Source organism: Ursus maritimus, unplaced genomic scaffold (genome assembly GCF_017311325.1).
Source record: "Ursus maritimus isolate PB19 unplaced genomic scaffold, ASM1731132v1 scaffold_2, whole genome shotgun sequence".
Classification (NCBI taxonomy): Eukaryota; Metazoa; Chordata; class Mammalia; order Carnivora; family Ursidae; genus Ursus; species Ursus maritimus.
Genome location: NW_024424452.1, coordinates 90390399 through 90408013, shown reverse-complemented (window position 1 = coordinate 90408013; position 17615 = coordinate 90390399). Strand labels below are relative to the sequence as shown.

The window sequence follows — 17615 nt, the reverse complement described above, 5'->3', positions numbered from 1 at the left end:
AAGCGTTCAGACTCACCTCTTCAGAATATGATCATAGAGGACAGCAGTTAAGAGTGAGATCCTGTATGTCCTAGATTCAATTTCAAATTAGGGAGCTTCTATGTGCCTCAGCTAACTTTTAAATAAAATGGAAATACTTTCCTCAAAGAATTGTTAAGAATGACACTGGATGAAGAATGCACAGCAAGCATCATACCTCGTATCTATGTCCTAAAATAAGTAGATAGCTAGAGTGTTCGCCAGACTGCAAAATTCCGCTGGCTGTAGGCGATAGACCACACCCTCCTAATCAGCCTGCCGGGTTACCGGCTTTTGCCAAAGTAGCGGTTCAAAAAGTTTTACAGCCTCTGAAAAAGCACGTGGTCTCCGCCCTCCCACAACAACAAAAAACCACTCTAACTCTAGCTTCGGCCCCAGGTGGTGAGGGCTTGATTTTTAAATCCATCCGAAAGAGCCAATCAGAGCCGGCAGTCCGAGTGCACGGAAGCCGATTGGCCCATTACTACTTACGGTGACCAATAGGCTTGGAGGATGAGTTTGGTCAGCCCCGGAAGCGGGCGAATCGAAAACCGGTGGCGGCCGCGGGCAGTTTGAATTGGAATGTGGACTGAAGCCCGCGGAGGCTGCACCGGAGCCCGACTCTCTGAGGGGTCGTCTTTCCCTCCCCGCCAGCAAGGTGAGTGTCCTGCGTGGGTCGGGGCTTCGGCGGCGGGCGTTGGCGGGGGAGGGGGCGGCTGTCTTTCTGCCCGAGGATCCTGGGCGTGGATGCCTGTGGGATCTTGCTCCCGGGCCCGGTGGGTGCAGGGGACCGCCCCCTCCCACCTGACGGGACTGGAGGATCCGCCCGGATTAGATTTTTTGGGCTGTCGGCGCCCCTCTGCTCCTCGGAGAGATGTGCTCGCACTAGTGTCCGCAGACCCTGCTCGGTCAGGAGCTCGCACTTTGGGGGATCAGTTTCTTACTCTTTAAGATACATGAATTGGAGACTAGCAGATATTTCCTAGCAGCCGTCTACGTCCAGAGCCCGTGGCTCCTTTTTGAAATTTGGACGTCGGTCCTTTGTTCATGGAGGAAATGAAAGCTTGGGTTTTGATCTGCGCGGCACGTTGGCGTGCCTATTGTTAGTTGCGAAGCATTTCTCTTGTCTTCCACATTTATTTGGACACGCTTGAGTGCCTGGCTCTGCTATGTTATGAAGACCCAGAAATAAATAAATGACGAGTCCTATCCTTGAGCTTTGTCTAGAGGAGCAGAGTCTTCACTCTTAGGCTCAGCCATGGCACTGTAGGCGGCGACTTGGGAAGCTCCTTTTAAAGGGAAAGCGTGAAAGTAGGCCTCCAGTGCTGGGGATGGGTGGTTCGGGCATAAAGAGTGCCCTCCCCATATTTAAGATAGAAAGAGCATTTTCTGCAAAATCCTCCTTGCAGGAACCTCGACACCCAGAGCTTTTCTTCACCTACCCACCCTCCTTTACACCTGCTGCTCATCTTAATCTGGAGATTTACACTTTTTGTCCTTTGCCCCGGTGGCTCCATACAGACTGTGGTTGATGCCTTAATCCGATAAAAATTAGCTTGGGTCTGGGGATTGTTTTAACCACTTCTTTATAGCTGTATTTTAGGCTTTGAAATGGAAAAGCTTTCAACTTGCTAGTTTTCCTTCTTTTTATTTTCCTCCTCTCTATCATCTTTCTAAATTCATCCTTTTAGTATTTTGTTGGTGATGGCGTCTTGACGTAATGATTTCAGTGGCTTGCAGAAGTGTTTAGAACGGTTATGGTTGTGTGCCTCTGGGGTATTGTACTCCCACCCCTGCATGAGCAGGCTAGATTGGAATGGAGGGAGAAGCCTAGTGTGACAGTGTAAACTGTCCTTTGTTGGTGGAGAGGCATGAGGTTTCTTTCAGCAGTTTTTGGGCAGATGGGAGTGGAGTTTAAGATGCTGTGTTCAAAGAACTGAGATCTGGAAAAAGAAAAAAATTAAACTGACAGAGAAAACAGTGCCTTCCAAGGCTTAATATCTCAACTATGTTTTCCATGAACTTTGCTCTTTCTCTTAACTTTTGAACATCTCTTTATCATTCTTGTAATTTTATCAACTGTTTATTAGTTCTGATAAAGTTTCATTGGTACAGTCAATTGAAGCAAGACGCTAAAATGTTTGTGCACTTCATTTAGTAAAAAACAGATTCTCACCTTGCCCAAATAGCCGGAAAACGAATGCTTTTCTTTCACTGAAGTTCTAGAGGCTAATGAATAAAGAACAATTGCCATACTTTTCTCCCAGCTGTTTTAAATTTCCTAAGATGTGGCTGAGAAGGAGGTAGGCCACTTCCCTCTTGGTGCCCGAGGCTGAAATAAACAAATGAAGTGTTTTCGGGGATTAATATAATAGCTAACAGGTACCTAATGCTTATCAGGAAATACAGTACTGTTGTAAGGCTTTGGGAAGTTACCGCCATTATTATCCACACTTTACAAATGAGGAAACTGAGGCACAGAGCAGTTAAATAACATGGCCAAGGTCACATATCTTGTAGGTGGCTGAGCTGAGATTTGAATTACTGAGGCTTTACCGCAGTTTGCAGTGATTCTAGCACTAATATGGCATTCGCTCTTTGCTCATTTGTGCATTAATTCAACACATAATAACTGCTGGGAAGGGGGGGCTGTGCCGTGACAAACTATGACCAGGAGCTATGGCCAGGTTAGGGATCTCCCCAGGGAAGACTTCCCAGAGGAAGAGGGACGAAGTATGCGTGGCAGTGATGTGAAGAGGGAAAGAAGAGCATTTGCAAAATAACTTATCATGAGTTTTGTTTGTTTATAGGACCTATTTCGCCTGCAACCTCCTGTTTTGTATCATGAAAACAAAGTGAGCGGTAGAAAGCAGGTAGCTAAGAAGTCAAACCTGAGAAATAGGAAAAACAGAGAGCCAGGGAAGCCACACGAGCATCTTGGGTACCTCACAATCAGAGCTGTTGGTGGTCATCTTTCAGGGGGTGGAGAAGATAGATGTTATACTTCCTGATATTTAGAAACGTGAAGCTTGGAAACTCCTTAGAGACTCCTTCGTTTCTAAGACTTTTTGGTCTCTTTTTACGACAGTAAGACTCACAGTCTGCTTATTCTTTCCAGATTATTTTTAAATGTGAATAGTGAAGAAAGGAGAGCAACATGAGCTGGGCTTTGGAAGAATGGAAGGAGGGCCTGCCTACAAGAGCTCTTCAAAAAATTCAAGAGCTGGAAGGCCAGCTGGACAAGCTGAAGAAAGAGAGGCAGCAAAGGCAGTTCCAGTTGGAGACTCTGGAGGCCGCGCTGCAGAAGCAGAAGCAGAAGGTATCACTGCAAAGCTAGCATTTAAAGTCGTTCACTCAGTATTTGGATTATTTGATCTGGGTCTGAAGTTTTGAGGAAAGGGGGTGTGCTTTCTTCGGGTGGTAATCCGCCCCTCTCCTTTTTCTCCAGGCTCTGTCCCTTGCTTCTGCTTACCTGCTAATATTGAGAGCTCCATTTTAATTCTGTTTGGGACCACACATGGGACATTGCTTTTGGATTCCATACCAACGTGGCCAAAATTCTCTGGCTCTGAATTTGGGGGCCAATATTAGCACTCTTTGTAGTCCAGATGGATATTGCTCCCCGAGGGTGGGCTTTTCACCTTGGTATTCCCAGACTTCTCTTCTGGGCTAGGAAATGAAAACTAGAACAGTGCTCTTTCCTTCCCTTTGCATTGGCCAAAAAGGTAGTGGTACAGTCACTGCTTCTAAAACGGCTCCGCTAGTGGGAGAATTTTTACAACAACTGGCTTCAGGGACTGGACTTTCTTTTTTTTTTTTTTTAAGATTTTATGTATTTCAGAGAGAGGGAGAAAGAGAGCATGAGTGGGAGGAGGAACAGAGAGATAAGTAGACTCCCCGCTGACCAGGGAGCCCAACCAGGGGCTCGATCCCAGGACCCTGAGATCATGAGCGAGCCAAAGTCAGATGCTTAACTGACTGAGCCACTCAGATGCCCCAATGGCCAGACTTTAAAATTAATTTCTAAGGAAGATTTATAGGGTTTATTTTTGATTTTGTTATACTTGAAAGGACATTAAGCCTCCCTTTCCAGGAGGGGTACATATAGCCCTGACGAAAGACAATGTAATTCATGACTTTGTAGAACTTTTCTATCTACAGGCTTCAAAGTGAGGTCATTTAAAGTGGCTGTGTTCTTGGGGTGCCTGTGGGGCCCCACCACTTAAGCATCTGACTCTTGGTTTCAGCTCAGGTCATGATCCCAGGGTTGTGAGATTGAGCCCCGGTCAGGTTCCGGACTCAACATGGAATCTGCTCGGACTTTCTCTCCTTCACCCTCTGCCCCTTTGCCCTGTGCTCGTGCTCTCTCTCAAAGAAATAAATCTTTACAAACAAATTTTTGTGTTCTTGAAGGAGCACTGACCTGTGGATTACAGCAACCACATCTCAGAATAATTAATCATGGGTGTTATGCTCAGATTTACAAATACTTGGTAAATTCACGAAGTAAGAGACCCATTTCTTTCTGCATGTTCTCCATAAGGTTGAGAATGAAAAAACCGAGGGCGCAAACCTAAAAAGGGAGAACCAAAGCTTGATGGAAATATGTGAGAATCTGGAGAAGACCAAGCAGAAAATTTCTCACGAACTTCAAGTCAAGGAGTCACAAGTGAATTTCCAAGAAGGGCAACTGAACTCCAGCAAAAAACAAATAGAAAAACTGGAACAGGAACTGAAAAGGTAATTATTTTTGAGTGGTATTAATGTGGATATTCTTTACGTGTATTCATTGGATGCTTTTATCTTTTCATTTAATGATGTAATTATATGTTGCAGTCATTTGCCCAGTGAAATAAACAATGACTTGAGGAAAATTAATTCTTCTGTACTTCAGTCCTATCATTGCATGGCTCAGTACTACGTAAATTCATTAAATGGCTTCTTGCTTATTCATTTATTCATCCAAGATATATTTATTAAGCTGCTTCGTGGGCCAGATGCTGTGTTTGTTACTGGATGATGTGGTTTAAATAATACCAAATCTCTCAACAGCGAGTACTGGAAGATGGAGGGGAGTTAAGCACGGCTAGTACTGATGGCTTATGTTTCTTTCTCTGAGTGGAAAAGCTGTTGTAGAGAATGTCAGAAGACCTAGGAACACTGAGGGCCCAGTTGAGGTTGGAGACCAGGAATTTATAGTGGGACCCATCCATAGAGTTGTATGCCTTTTTTTTTTTTTCCATTTACCATCTGGGATGTAAATGCTGAGAATGTGAATGGGAGGATGGGCTTATGGTTGTTTTTGGCCAGGGTCATGGGATGGAAGATGGTGGAATAATTGAGGTTGCTGGGAAGAGAGTGGTTAAAATCGTGTGCCGTGGAATCTAAGCTGGAGACGGGAGGAAGTGTCCTCAAGAAGAGGTTTCCATTGAGATTCCCATCTTCCATCTTAAGTGGAACCATAAGCCATAACCAGTTTGCCAGTTTAAGCAATAAAACACAGTGCTTATGACTTATTTTCCATTAAAAAATCCCCAAACAACTTGAGACATTAATCAAAATAAATCCAGTGGGACCAAAATACTGTTAGCTTATAGATGGTATCTTCTTCTTCTAACAGTGGAATTTTGTCAAAATAACAAGGAGTAATACAGGTGGAAAGCAAAGTGGACGTTAGCAGATTGTCCCATTGTTGATTCTGCTAATACACACCCAGAAATTAAAAAAAAACAAAAACAAAAACTTTCATTTTGAAATAACTTTAGATTTATAGAAACCATTATTAACATCTTACATAAGCAAAGTGCGATAACCAAACCATAAATAAACATTGATTCAATACCATTAACTAAACTATTGACCTTATTTGAATGTCACTAGTTTTTCCAGTCCTGTGTTTTCTCTGATCCAGGATTCCACATTACATTTAGTTGATATTTTCTTTCTTTTTTTTTTTTTTAAAGATTTTATTTATTTATTCGACAGAGATAGAGACAGCCAGCAAGAGAGGGAACACAAGCAGGGGGAGTGGGAGAGGAAGAAGCAGGCTCATAGCGGAGGAGCCTGATGTGGGGCTCAATCCCATAACGCCAGGATCACGCCCCGAGCCAAAGGCAGACCCTTAACCGCTGTGCCACCCAGGCGCCCCTAGTTGATATTTTCATAGTCTCTTTCTAAGCTATGACCATTTCTTGTGTTTTGTGTCCTTGAAATTGTTGAAGAGTCCTAGTCAGCTCTTTTGTAGAATAGTCCTCAATTTAGGTTTGTCTACTGATGAGATCAGGGCTTTTCAGCAGTGGCATAGTTCACATTTGGTACTAGATAGTCCTTTGCTATGGAAGGCTGTCCTGTGCGTTGTAGGACACTTGACAGCATTCCTGGCCTCTTACCCACTAGATGCCAGTAGCACCTCTCCCACCTGCATGTTTTGGTAATCAAACATGTCTCTAAGTATTGCCAAATGTCTTTTGGGAGGGTAAAGTCATCCTGGATTGAGAACCACTGGGTCAGACTGAGGTTATGAATTTTGGGTGAGAATACCGCAGAAGTGGTGATGTGCCTTTCTCAGTATATCCTATAGGGGGTACGTGCCCTACTAAGATTTTTACCCTGAGTCCTTGGCTGAGATGTTGTTTGGGTTTCTCCACTGTGAAGTTACACTATTTTTCCCTTTGTAATTAATAAATATCTTGATACTAAGAAGTTTTTTTTCCCTAATGTGGCTGCAATAATCTTAATTCTACTTACTTCTCAAATATATTTTGGAAAGTTAAAACACTTTATAATTACTCTTATTTGTCTTCCTGTGAAGATAATTTAGGTACACAGAAATCTCTTCCTAATTTTGTTTCCTACCCACATAGGAAGGTGGCTCTCTGTAAGTTGCATGTTGGAATGATAAATAACTTCTATCTCATTGAGTTTTTTGTTTTCTTGTTTACTGTCTGCCATACCAGACTCCATGAGAACAGGGACTTGGTCAGTGTTACTGGTGTACCCCGTTCACCTGGCAGGCCCTCAAATTTTATTTGTCGAATGAATAAATGAAAGATAGGTAGTTGTTCTTGGAAAACAGATGCTAGAGAAGTAGGAAGCTTACTTTCTGAATGCCAGAATAGTTTTCTTTGAAAGCATATTTTGACTGCTGGTTTTAGAAATACTGGTTTTATTTTTATTTTTAAAGATCTTATTTATTTATTTATTTGAGAGAGAGAGAGAGACAGAGCAAGTGAGCAAGCAAGCTGAGGGAGGGGCAAAGAGGGAGAGAGAAAGAAAGAATCCCAAGCAGACTCCCCGTCGAATGTGAGACCCATGCAGGGCTTGATCCCATGACTCTGGGATCATGACCTGAATGGAAACCAAGAGTCAGTCTCTTAACCGGCTGAGCCACCTAGCCACCCCAGAAATACTGGTCTTAATAATTTAGACAGGAATGTTTGTATTTTTAACATTTTAGGTAAACATATTTTTATATACATGTCTATATTTTATTGCAAAGTGACATTTGGTGGCAATACTTGCAGGTATAAAGTGTCCAGAGTTGTGTGTGATACCTAGCAACTTGTAAGTGTTAACATTATTATTATTAGTTCTTATAGTTGGGGTTAGGATAGCACATTTAGTTTTAAAGTATTTTTATTGGGGCGCCTGGGTAGCGCAGTCGTTAAAGCGTCTGCCTTCGGCTCAGGGCGTGATCATGGCATTCCAGGATCGAGTCCCGCATCAGGCTCCTCTGCTGGGAGCCTGCTTCTTCCTCTCCCACTCCCCCTGCTGTGTTCCCTCTCTCACTGGCTGTCTCTCTGTCACATAAATAAATAAAATCTTTAAAAAAAAAAGTATTTTTATTATCTGTGATGTAGATATAGATGTTTATAAATGTTTATAAACTTTATAAACCTCAGACTGTAAAAACTTTATTAAGAGTTCAGTTTTCTAGAATATAAAAACTATAAACTACAAAAACTATTGAGTGTATTCAAATTCGCAAAACTAATCTTCACATGTAGGGCAGAAACTTATTTTCTCCATCAGTGGCCATTGATTAGGTTTCTGGAAGGTCTCAAACAAGTTAGGCTGAACCATTTGAAATGTTGGTCAAAAACTGTTGAGTAGGGACATCTAGGTGGCTCGGTCAGTTGGGCGTCTGCCTTCAGTTAAGGTCATGATCTCAGGGTCCTGGGATTGAGCCCCACATCAGACTCCCTGCTCAGCAGGGAACCTGTTTCTCCCTCTTCCTCTGCCTGCCACTCTCCCTGCTTGTGCTCTCTCTCTCTCTCTGTGAAATAAATAACTAAAATCTTAAAAAAAAACAAAACTGTTGAATATTGACAATCTTGTACAGTTAAACTTAGTAGAAAACAGCTTAACTTAGTGCTGTTTTGGTGGCAGTTTTTGTTTTTCTTCATAGGAAATAGGAGAAATAAAGGTTTATAGAAATAATAGGGTATAGTTTTATATTTAAAATAAATAAACTTTTTTTCTAATGAAAGGATAGGCACATTTCTAATGAAATGTGAATTTAAGAGGAAAAAGAAACACTGATTTTTCAAGGTTCTTTGAAATTCATCCCTAAAATCACCAAACTTGCTACACCTTTGGTATTCTATAGACCTGGACCATTCATCATGGTAGCTACTTGCTACATGTGGCTATTAAGTGCTTGAAATGTGGCTATTATAAATTGAGATGTGACAGGGCACCTGGGTGGCTCAGTCGGTTAAGTGTCTGCCTTCGACTCAGGTCATGACACCAGGGTCCTGGGGTTGAGCCCTGCCATCGGGTTCCCTGCTCAGCAGGGAATCTGCTTCTCCTTCTCCCTCAGCCCCTCTCCCCTGCTTGTGCACTCTCTCTCTCTAATAAAGAAAGAAAGAAAGAATCTAAATAATTCTAAATAAGTAAAGAAAATCTTTTAAAAAAAACACACACAAATTGAGATGTGCTATAAGATTGCAATGCACACCAAATTGTGAAGATTCAGTAGAAAAAAAATGTAAAATATCTCAATAATTTTAGTATTGACTATTAATTGAAATGATAGTGTTTTGGAAATACGGAGTTAAATAAAATACTAAGATTAAATGCATTTGTTTCTTGTTGCTCTTTACATGTTGGTAGAACCTTTCTATTGGACAGTGCTGTTACCTACCATAAGTTCGAATGTGATGATTTGATTTGCAGAGCAAGCCTTCTCAGCCCAGACATTGCTTTTTCCTTCCCGGACCGAGTTTGGAGCAGGGTGGAGCTAGGGCTCTGGAGCACTTTCACTCCTTGTTCTGAGCAACATGTCCATGAGAGAAAGACTGCTGCACATCGTTAGCTGTTCTATGGGTGTTCATTTCTTGTGTTGAGCTAAAATCAGAGACATTATAGACTTGTGAGAATTGAATCCTCTTAACTCAGGTTGCTTGATTCTGAAAGGTGTTCAGAACTTAAGTGATAGAAATATTCTGTACATATGTACAATATATAGCTTACTTTTCCCATTTCTTTGTGACTGTTTCCAGCCCTGTCTTCTCTAAATGCACTATGTTAACTTGATTTTTGTGTCTGTGTTTTTAAAATGTCATGAAATATGTGGCAAGTCTATGTTTTTGGAATGCCTTAATATCACAAGTGATGTCATTCAGGTTTGTGATTTGAGCCCGTGCTTCAGTGACACTAGCATCTGTTTCTGAAATTCTGGGTTTTTTTTGTTTTTGTTTTTAAATATTCCTGTGTCTTTCTTTGGCTTGGAGTATAAAATTGGCTCAGAACATATCCCTAGCCTCCCAACTCTAAAACCATATTGTCATTACAGATCTTCATTGTAACCTTTATAACATTGTAATTGTTGGCTGTTTCCCCAACCAGACTGAGTTCCTTTGAAGAGGGGAGACTGAGTTTAGGTCTGTCCCATAAGTTAGCTCTTATTAAATGTCTGTTGGACCAATGAAGTGGTAAGAATTCTTAGAGGGTGGAGTTTTTGTAAGTTTATTACCCTCTGGGAACAGGGTGGGGGGTGCTGGCATTCGGTAGCATTTGCTCTGATTTGCTTCCTCTTGGGTCCTTTTCTAACAGGTGTAAATCTGAACTTGAGAGAAGCCAACAAGCCGCACAGGCTGCAGATGTCTCTGTGTATTCATCCAGCACACCACAAAAAATCTTTGCAACTCCACTAACCCCAAGTCAATATTATAGTGGTAAGGATTTTTTCCTTTCATAGCTCCTTTACTGGGATTTTAATCCGGTCAAAGAAATCAATTAACTCATCTTTGAATTCAACTTTTAAGTTGGGCATTTAAAAAAAAAAACCAACCTTTTAATTTGGGCATGAATGGGCTACATACCCATTTGTGTATCTGTATCTGAGCTTCCAGGTTAAGCCTTTAAACTTTTCATTTTATCCTGTAGTGTGTTTTAAAAATAATTCAGGTTCAGAATATTCCAACCCAGCATCTGTTTACTTAGTGTACCACAGTATTCATTTCTAGACCTTTGTAATGAATGATTCCTGATCTGTGAATTCCTTCATGAAATCAATGACCGAAGTAAAACTGTGTCTCATTGTCTTTGTTTAGGTTCCAAGTATGAAGATCTAAAAGAAAAATATAATAAAGAGGTTGAAGAACGAAAAAGATTAGAGGCAGAGGTTAAAGCCTTGCAGGCTAAAGTAAGTTAATTATGGGCCTTATAATAGAGTGTGCTATTGAAGAAGTACTTTGATATATAGGAGTCCAAGGTTGGAGAAACGTCTGGTTCGTGTAGAGCTTGGCACATTTTTCTTACCTTGAGAAGATAAAGTTCCTGGCTGATTACATTAGTTATAATTACTTTTTGTTTTTAAAAGCAAGTAGGAGTAAAAAAAAGTGTGGGGAGATCAGTTTATCCCTAAGCATTAGATGTTCATCAAATTCTACCGAGACTGTAGCCACATAGTTATTTCCCTGTTGAGATCTAACGGTAAGGAGAGGGTAGGACCAGGGTCATTCCAGACACTCACTGGCTGGCTTTATCACCTAGAGGCCATTGATTGCTTCCCGTTCAGTCCTTACTGATTGCCGCAAGAGACATGGGGTTTGAACGTCATTATTCATGAAATGTTTATTTAGAGGAGAACATTATCAAGATAATCTCCCCAGGGGCACCTGGGTGGCTCAGTCCTTAAGCGTCTGCCCTCGGCTCGGGGCGTGATCCCAGAGATCCGGGATCGAGCCCCGCATCCGGCTCCCTGCGCCACTGGGAGCCTGCTTCTTCCTCTCCCACTCCCCCTGCTTGTGTTCCCTCTCTCACTGGCTGTCTCTCTCTCTGTCAAATAAATAAAGTCTTTAAAAAAAAAAAAAAGATAATCTCCCCAGTTCTGTTAAATAAGTTGCTGGAGAGGGTTTTAAACTCCATTTTGGTATGGGTAAATAGGCAGAGAGGTGGGCGAAGAGGTTTGTTTAATGTCAGCAAAAGAAACAAAATGCAGGTTTTGGAAACCCCTGCTTCTAGTTTAGGGACCGACCCTAAATATACCTGCTATCTGTAGAATTTACCCTTACCATTTCTGCTTCTGTGATGTTATTTGCTAAAAAAAGTGGGGGGAGGGGGGACAACAACATAAATCCCAGTTTTGCACTTAATGTTGTATTTCTGTTAACCATAAGAACTCGCTGAGATGGGACAATTCAAACAGTTTAAGGCTGGATTTATAAGTAGATAACTTACATACTGAGGATCACAAAGTACCTATGAGAGCTTTAACACTTTAAATTATTTTCATGCCTTTAACCCTTGTTTGGAAGTCACCAGGATTCTGATATGTAGCAAAGGTATTACTTCTCATGGTGAATAAAAATTAACAGTAATTCTCTGGTTTGTCTTAGAAATATCATGTACTTTGTGATCCAGTCCAGTCATTGGTGCCCACTTTTGCTCCTGGCTTTGATTCTCAGAGATTTTTTTGGTGGAGAAATTTGATTCTCTGCAAACACAAACCTCTCCGTGTGGCAAGAAAAGCTTTTGCTATAAAAAATTTAATGCACCATCTATAGCCATGTCTCGATATTTGTCAGAATGGAGGTAGACGGGCGCCTGGGTGGCGCAGTCGTTAAGCGTCTGCCTTCGGCTCAGGGCGTGATCCCGGCATTCGGGGATCGAGCCCCACATCAGGCTCCTCTGCTGGGAGCCTGCTTCTTCCTCTCCCACTCCTCTTGTTTGGGTTCCCTCTCTCACTGGCTGTCTGTCTCTGTCAAATAAATAAAATCTTAAAAAAAAAAAAAAAAGAATGGAGGTAGAGAGAAGAACAAAAGAAGGAGATAAGGGGGGTTTATTTGATGAGCACTGAGAAATACATAGACTTGTTGGATCATTGTATACCTGAAACTAATAGGACACTGTATGTTAACTATTTGGAATTAAAAAAATAAAGAATTCAAAGCAGTAGCAAATCCCCAAATGTGTGTTATATAACATAAAACACCTTATATGACATTTTTTGGGAATGGTATGGTGGAAAGTGAGATTCTTGAAAGAGTTCTTCAGGTTAATATTTAATTTTGATCCTCTTTATGCAAAGCTGAGGGGGTGGTGACCAAGGACAGGCAAAGGACACCAAATTTCAGAACTCAAAATGGTAGTGAATATCACTTGTATTTAACGGAGTATATAAGGAATGCAGAATAGATATAAACACTGAGCCCATTTTAATAGATTGGGACTCAAATGGTACTGGCTTAAGTCTTCAATGCTGAAATCTAACCATTAGACAGTTCCTGCCCTGGATATTGGGACCTAATGGTTCCCTTGACTTGATGAACATTCTTTCTTGGTATGCAGTGGAAGTGGTAACTTCTTGGCATTATGTCTTATGTTCTACCTGAAAATAAATAGCCTTGAATATTGAGATGTTTAAAGGGCTCTAAAGAGTTTCTATCTTTACAGAAAGCGAGTCAGGCTATTCCCCAAAGCACAATGAATCACCGGGACATTGCACGACATCAGGCTTCCTCATCTGTGTTCTCATGGCAACAAGAAAAGACCCCAACTCGGCTTTCACTGAATGCACTAAAAACTCCGATTAGGAGAGATTTCTCTGCATCTCACTTTTCTGGGGAACAAGAGGTGACTCCGAGTAGATCAACTTTGCAAACAGGGAAAAGAGATGCTAATAGCAGTTTCTGTGATAATTCAAGCAATTCTCATCTTTTGGACCAATTAAAAGCCCAGAATCAAGGTAACTTTTTGAGCTAAATTAAATTGAAATTAAATTTTCCTGAGATAATTTCTGAGGTGATTCCAGACGTTCTTAGTCCCAAAAGGTGCTTGTGTGTTTTGTCAGACACATCAAAGCTCAACATCTTAATCTGGTGATGGGAAACACTGTTTTTGGGATAAAAGATACCACAGTTTTGTAATGTCCTTTCATTTGTACTAAAAAGCTGGTGCCCTGAAGCCTACAAAAGTAGTCTGAGTGGCTTTGTCTTTCCAGAAGTAGGGTGAATAGGTCAGTTACAGTTGTCACGCACCCACGCTTCTCCTTTGGCTTCTTTCGTGGCCCATGGACCAAGCCTGGGGTCTGGCCAGCGTTGGCCAGAGGTGTGGCATGTGTCTGCGGGGCAGCTTTGCTCTGCACTGCCAGGTTGTCCATATGGGAGCAAACCTGTGACCTTGGCTGGGGTACCACACCACAGCTAACAACCAAGGGCACCAGGTGGTTTGGCATCTACTCTGCAGACGACGATAATTTCCAGTGCTATGATCTATTGAAAATCACCGTCGGTGTTCACCGGTGAGAACTGTCATGCTGCCAGTGCCGTTGGAACTGGTATTGTGTATATGTAGGAAAAAAAATGAAAAGAATTATTGTTAATTTTGGCAGTATAGGAGGTTCACACTGTCTTGGTCTTTATTGGAGGTGAAGTTACCAGAGAATACAGGAGGGTGAATTTTGCACTGCTTAGCACTCATTTGCATTGATATGGACACAAAACACATATTAGTTTGCCAGTGTATAAAAGCAAGTGGTAATTTTAACGTGGGGTATGATATGGGATGCACTTTTTGCAGCCTCAGTAAGATACTCCTCATGATTTTAGAAAACCATTTTCTTTCCCAAGTTTCTCTGAAAACATTAGGAAGTTTGTTTCTCCTGCTTCCTATGGGATATTTGAATACAAATGACAATAGAGACTAATTATTTGAATTAAATCCAGTTAAAGTAGCTTCCGTGTTAAGTGTGAATTGATTTATATTTGTCCCACCAGAGATTTCAGAGCAGAGTAGTAACATAAATGATACATTCTGAATTGAGTTGTAAATTTTTTTGAAAAATATATATTAATTCAAGTGTGGGTTTTTTCTTTGTGATTTAAGAGCTAAGGAACAAGATTAGTGATTTGGAACTACATCTGCAAGGACAAGAAAAAGAAATGAAAGGCCAAGCGAATAAATGTCAAGAACTCCAACTCCAACTGGAGAAAGCAAAAGCAGAATTAATTGAAAAAGAGAAAGCCCTGAATAAAAGTAGGGATGAACTGGTGAGATCGACAGCACAGTATGACCAGGCATCAGCCAAGGTACTGGACTTTTCATGAGTTGTTGAAAGACTACATTTCATCATACAGGTCTTTGGAAATTCTTTTCATACAATACTTTAACACTTAAATTTATGAAATAAATGTTAGCGATGAACCTCATTAGTACATACTAGGCAGTATTGGTGCAGCTGAACTAGTAAGTTCTTTTAGAGTTGGGTAGATGTGGGGTCAAATCTGGACTGCATGTTTTCCAGGCAGAGTGACTTGGGCAAGTCACTGATCTCTTGTCCATCTAAGAGGCTGGGGAAGAATAAATATTATGTATGTATGGCACTTGACACATACAAAAGGCGACTAAGTAATGGAGCTTTAAAAGAAGCAGGGACGGCTGGGTGGCTCAGTTGGTTAAACAGCTGCCTTCTGTTCAGGTCATGATCCCAGGGTCCTGAGATCGAGTCCCACATTGGGCTCCCTGCTTAGTGGAGAGTCTGCTTTTCCCTCTGCCTGTCGCTCCCTGTGCTTATGCTCTCTCTCTCTGTCTGATAAATAAATAAAATCCTGAGAGAGAGAGAGAGAGAAAGAAAGAAACAAACAAACAAACAAAGAAAATGTGAGACTTTAAGAAGTAGTCAAGAGGGCAGACTATCTGGTAGAGTCAAGAATTTTTGAGGTTTACACTGAGAACCTTGCAGAATTAATCCTGTTAGACGCTTGTCTGATGTGGGCCTAAGAAATCTACTTTTAATAAACTCTAGATATTTCTAAGGCAGTAGGTAAGAACCACTATAGTAGGTAGACTTATATCTCCTGTTTGCCTCTTGAGGGCAGGTTCTTTTTTTTTTTTATTTTTTTTTATTTTTTATTTTAAAGTAATTGTAGATTCACATGTAATCGTACAAAATAATAGCTTGTTAATATGGTGGGTTACATTCACTGCTTTTCAAATATTTCAACAAGCTTTGTATCCTTGGAATAAACCCTACACTACCGTGGTATAGAATTCTTTTTATATATTTCTGGATTTTATTTTATTTACTTATTTTTTTTAAGATTTTATTTATTTATTTGAGAGAGAGAGAGACAGCCAGCGAGAGAGGGAACACAAGCAGGGGGAGTGAGAGAGGAAGAAGGAGGCTCCCAGCAGAGGATCCTGATGCAGGGCTCGATCCCAGAACACTGGGATCACACCCTGAGCAGAAGGCAGATGCTTAACAACTGAGCCACCCAGGCGCCCCTGGTTTTTATTTGCTAATAAATTTTGAGGATTTTTGTGTCTAGAATCAGGAGAGATATTGGTCAGCTGTTTTCTATTTTTCTGGCTTTAGTGTTTGTATCAGAGGTCATACTAGCTTCATAAAATGAATTGGGAACCATTCCCACCATTCTGTTTTTTGGAAGAGATTGTGTAGAATCAGTGTTATTTCTTCTTTATGTGTTTGATGGAATTCTCCATGAAACCATCTGGTCCTGGAGATTTTTTGGGGGGAGTTTTAAAATTACAAATTTAAGGGGGACCTGGGTGGCACAGTTGATCGAATGTCTGACTCTTGGTTTCGGCTCAGGTCATGATTGCATGGGTCACGAGATCAAACCCCACATTGGGCTCTGCACTCAGTGTGGAGTCTGCTTGAGATTCTCTTCCTCTCCTTCTGCTTCTCCTGCTCATGCACTCTCTCTCTCGCTCTCAAATATGTAAGTCTTTAAAAAATTACAAATTTAATTTTTAAAATATGTAGCTATTAAAATTATTTATGTCATACTGGATGAGTTGGAATAGCTTGTGTTTTTAGAGGAAATGGTCCATTTTATCCAAATTTTTAAACTTAAAAATGTAGCTATTTGTAGTATTTTCTTTTGATATTGTTAGGTCAGGTGATATTCTCTGTTTCTGATATTTCTGTCATTTTCTCTTTGTCAGTCTTGCTAGAGATGTGTCAATTTTGTCAGTTGTTAATAACAATAAAATTTGTCAATTTGTTGATCTTTTATTGATCTTTCCAAAGAATCAGCTCTTTGGTTCATTTATTTTCTTTTTTCAACCTTATGTATCTTTGCTCTGTTATTTCCCTCTGCTTGCTTTAGGTTTATTTTGCTCTTCTTTTTCTAGGTTGTTGAGGTGGGGAGCTTAGATGATTGATTTGAGAATTTTCTTTTTCAGTGTAGGCATTTAAAGCTATAAATTTCCCTCAGTACTTCTTTAGCTGTGTCCCACAAATTTTGATACATTGACCGGAATAAGAATAAAAATACAAGATATTTTTAGAACACTTTGCTTGAGACTTCCTCTTTATCCCATGGCCTACTTAGAAATACCTTGTTAAATTTCCAAGTGTTTGGAAATTTTCTTCTTTCTGTTATTGAATTCCATTCTGTTCAGGGAACATAGTCTATGATTTCAATTCTTCTAAGTTTGTTGAGGCTTATTTTATGGCCTAAGATGATGTTCTATCTTGGTATATGTTTCAAGGGCACCTGGGGGGGGGGAGTATATTCTGTTAGTGGGTGAAGTGTTTTAAAATTATCCTTAGCCCCAAATTATCTGTTGGTTGATGGTGTTGTTGAATTCTTCTATATTTTTGCTCATTTCCTATCAGTTGTTGAAAGAACGATGGTGAGAGTCTTCCATGATTGTTGATTTACCTATTTCTCCTGTCAGTTTTAAGTTTTCACCTCACGTATTTTATATCTTTGTTGTTTGGTGCATACACATTTAGGATTGCTATGTCTTCTTGGCAGATTGACCTTTATCATTATATAATAGCCCTCACTGTCTCTGGAAATTTTCTTTATTCTTGAGTCTACTCTTTCTGATTTTAACTTAGCCACTCCAGGTTTCCTTCAGTGTTTGCATGATGTATTTCCTTCTGTCTTTTGACTTTCAGCCTATCTTTTTATTATTATATTTGAAGTGAATTTTGTATAGACTGCAAATAGTTGGGTATATTTTTAAATTCACTTTTCCACCATCTGTCTTTTAATTGCATGTTTAGGCCATTTACATTTAATGTAATTATTGACTGGTCATGGTTTAAAACTGCCGTCTTATTTTTTGTTTTCTATTTCTTTTCGTTTTTCATTTTGTTGTTTCCTGTGGGTTACTCA

General features: G+C 40.4%; 1 protein-coding gene across 1 annotated transcript in view; it reads left to right on the top strand.

Annotated features, from left to right (window-relative positions):
- The first annotated feature begins 549 nt into the window (after positions 1 to 549).
- The window catches only part of CENPF (centromere protein F), a 63908-nt gene continuing 46842 nt past the window's right edge, over positions 550 to 17615 (top strand). Inside the window, exons 1-7 of the mRNA XM_008701148.2 lie at positions 550 to 676; positions 3137 to 3337; positions 4562 to 4758; positions 10075 to 10196; positions 10575 to 10666; positions 12919 to 13210; positions 14350 to 14552. Coding sequence (XP_008699370.2) covers positions 3176 to 3337; positions 4562 to 4758; positions 10075 to 10196; positions 10575 to 10666; positions 12919 to 13210; positions 14350 to 14552 — 1068 coding nt within the window. The 5' untranslated portion in view covers positions 550 to 676; positions 3137 to 3175. The remainder of the gene's footprint in view (positions 677 to 3136; positions 3338 to 4561; positions 4759 to 10074; positions 10197 to 10574; positions 10667 to 12918; positions 13211 to 14349; positions 14553 to 17615) is intronic.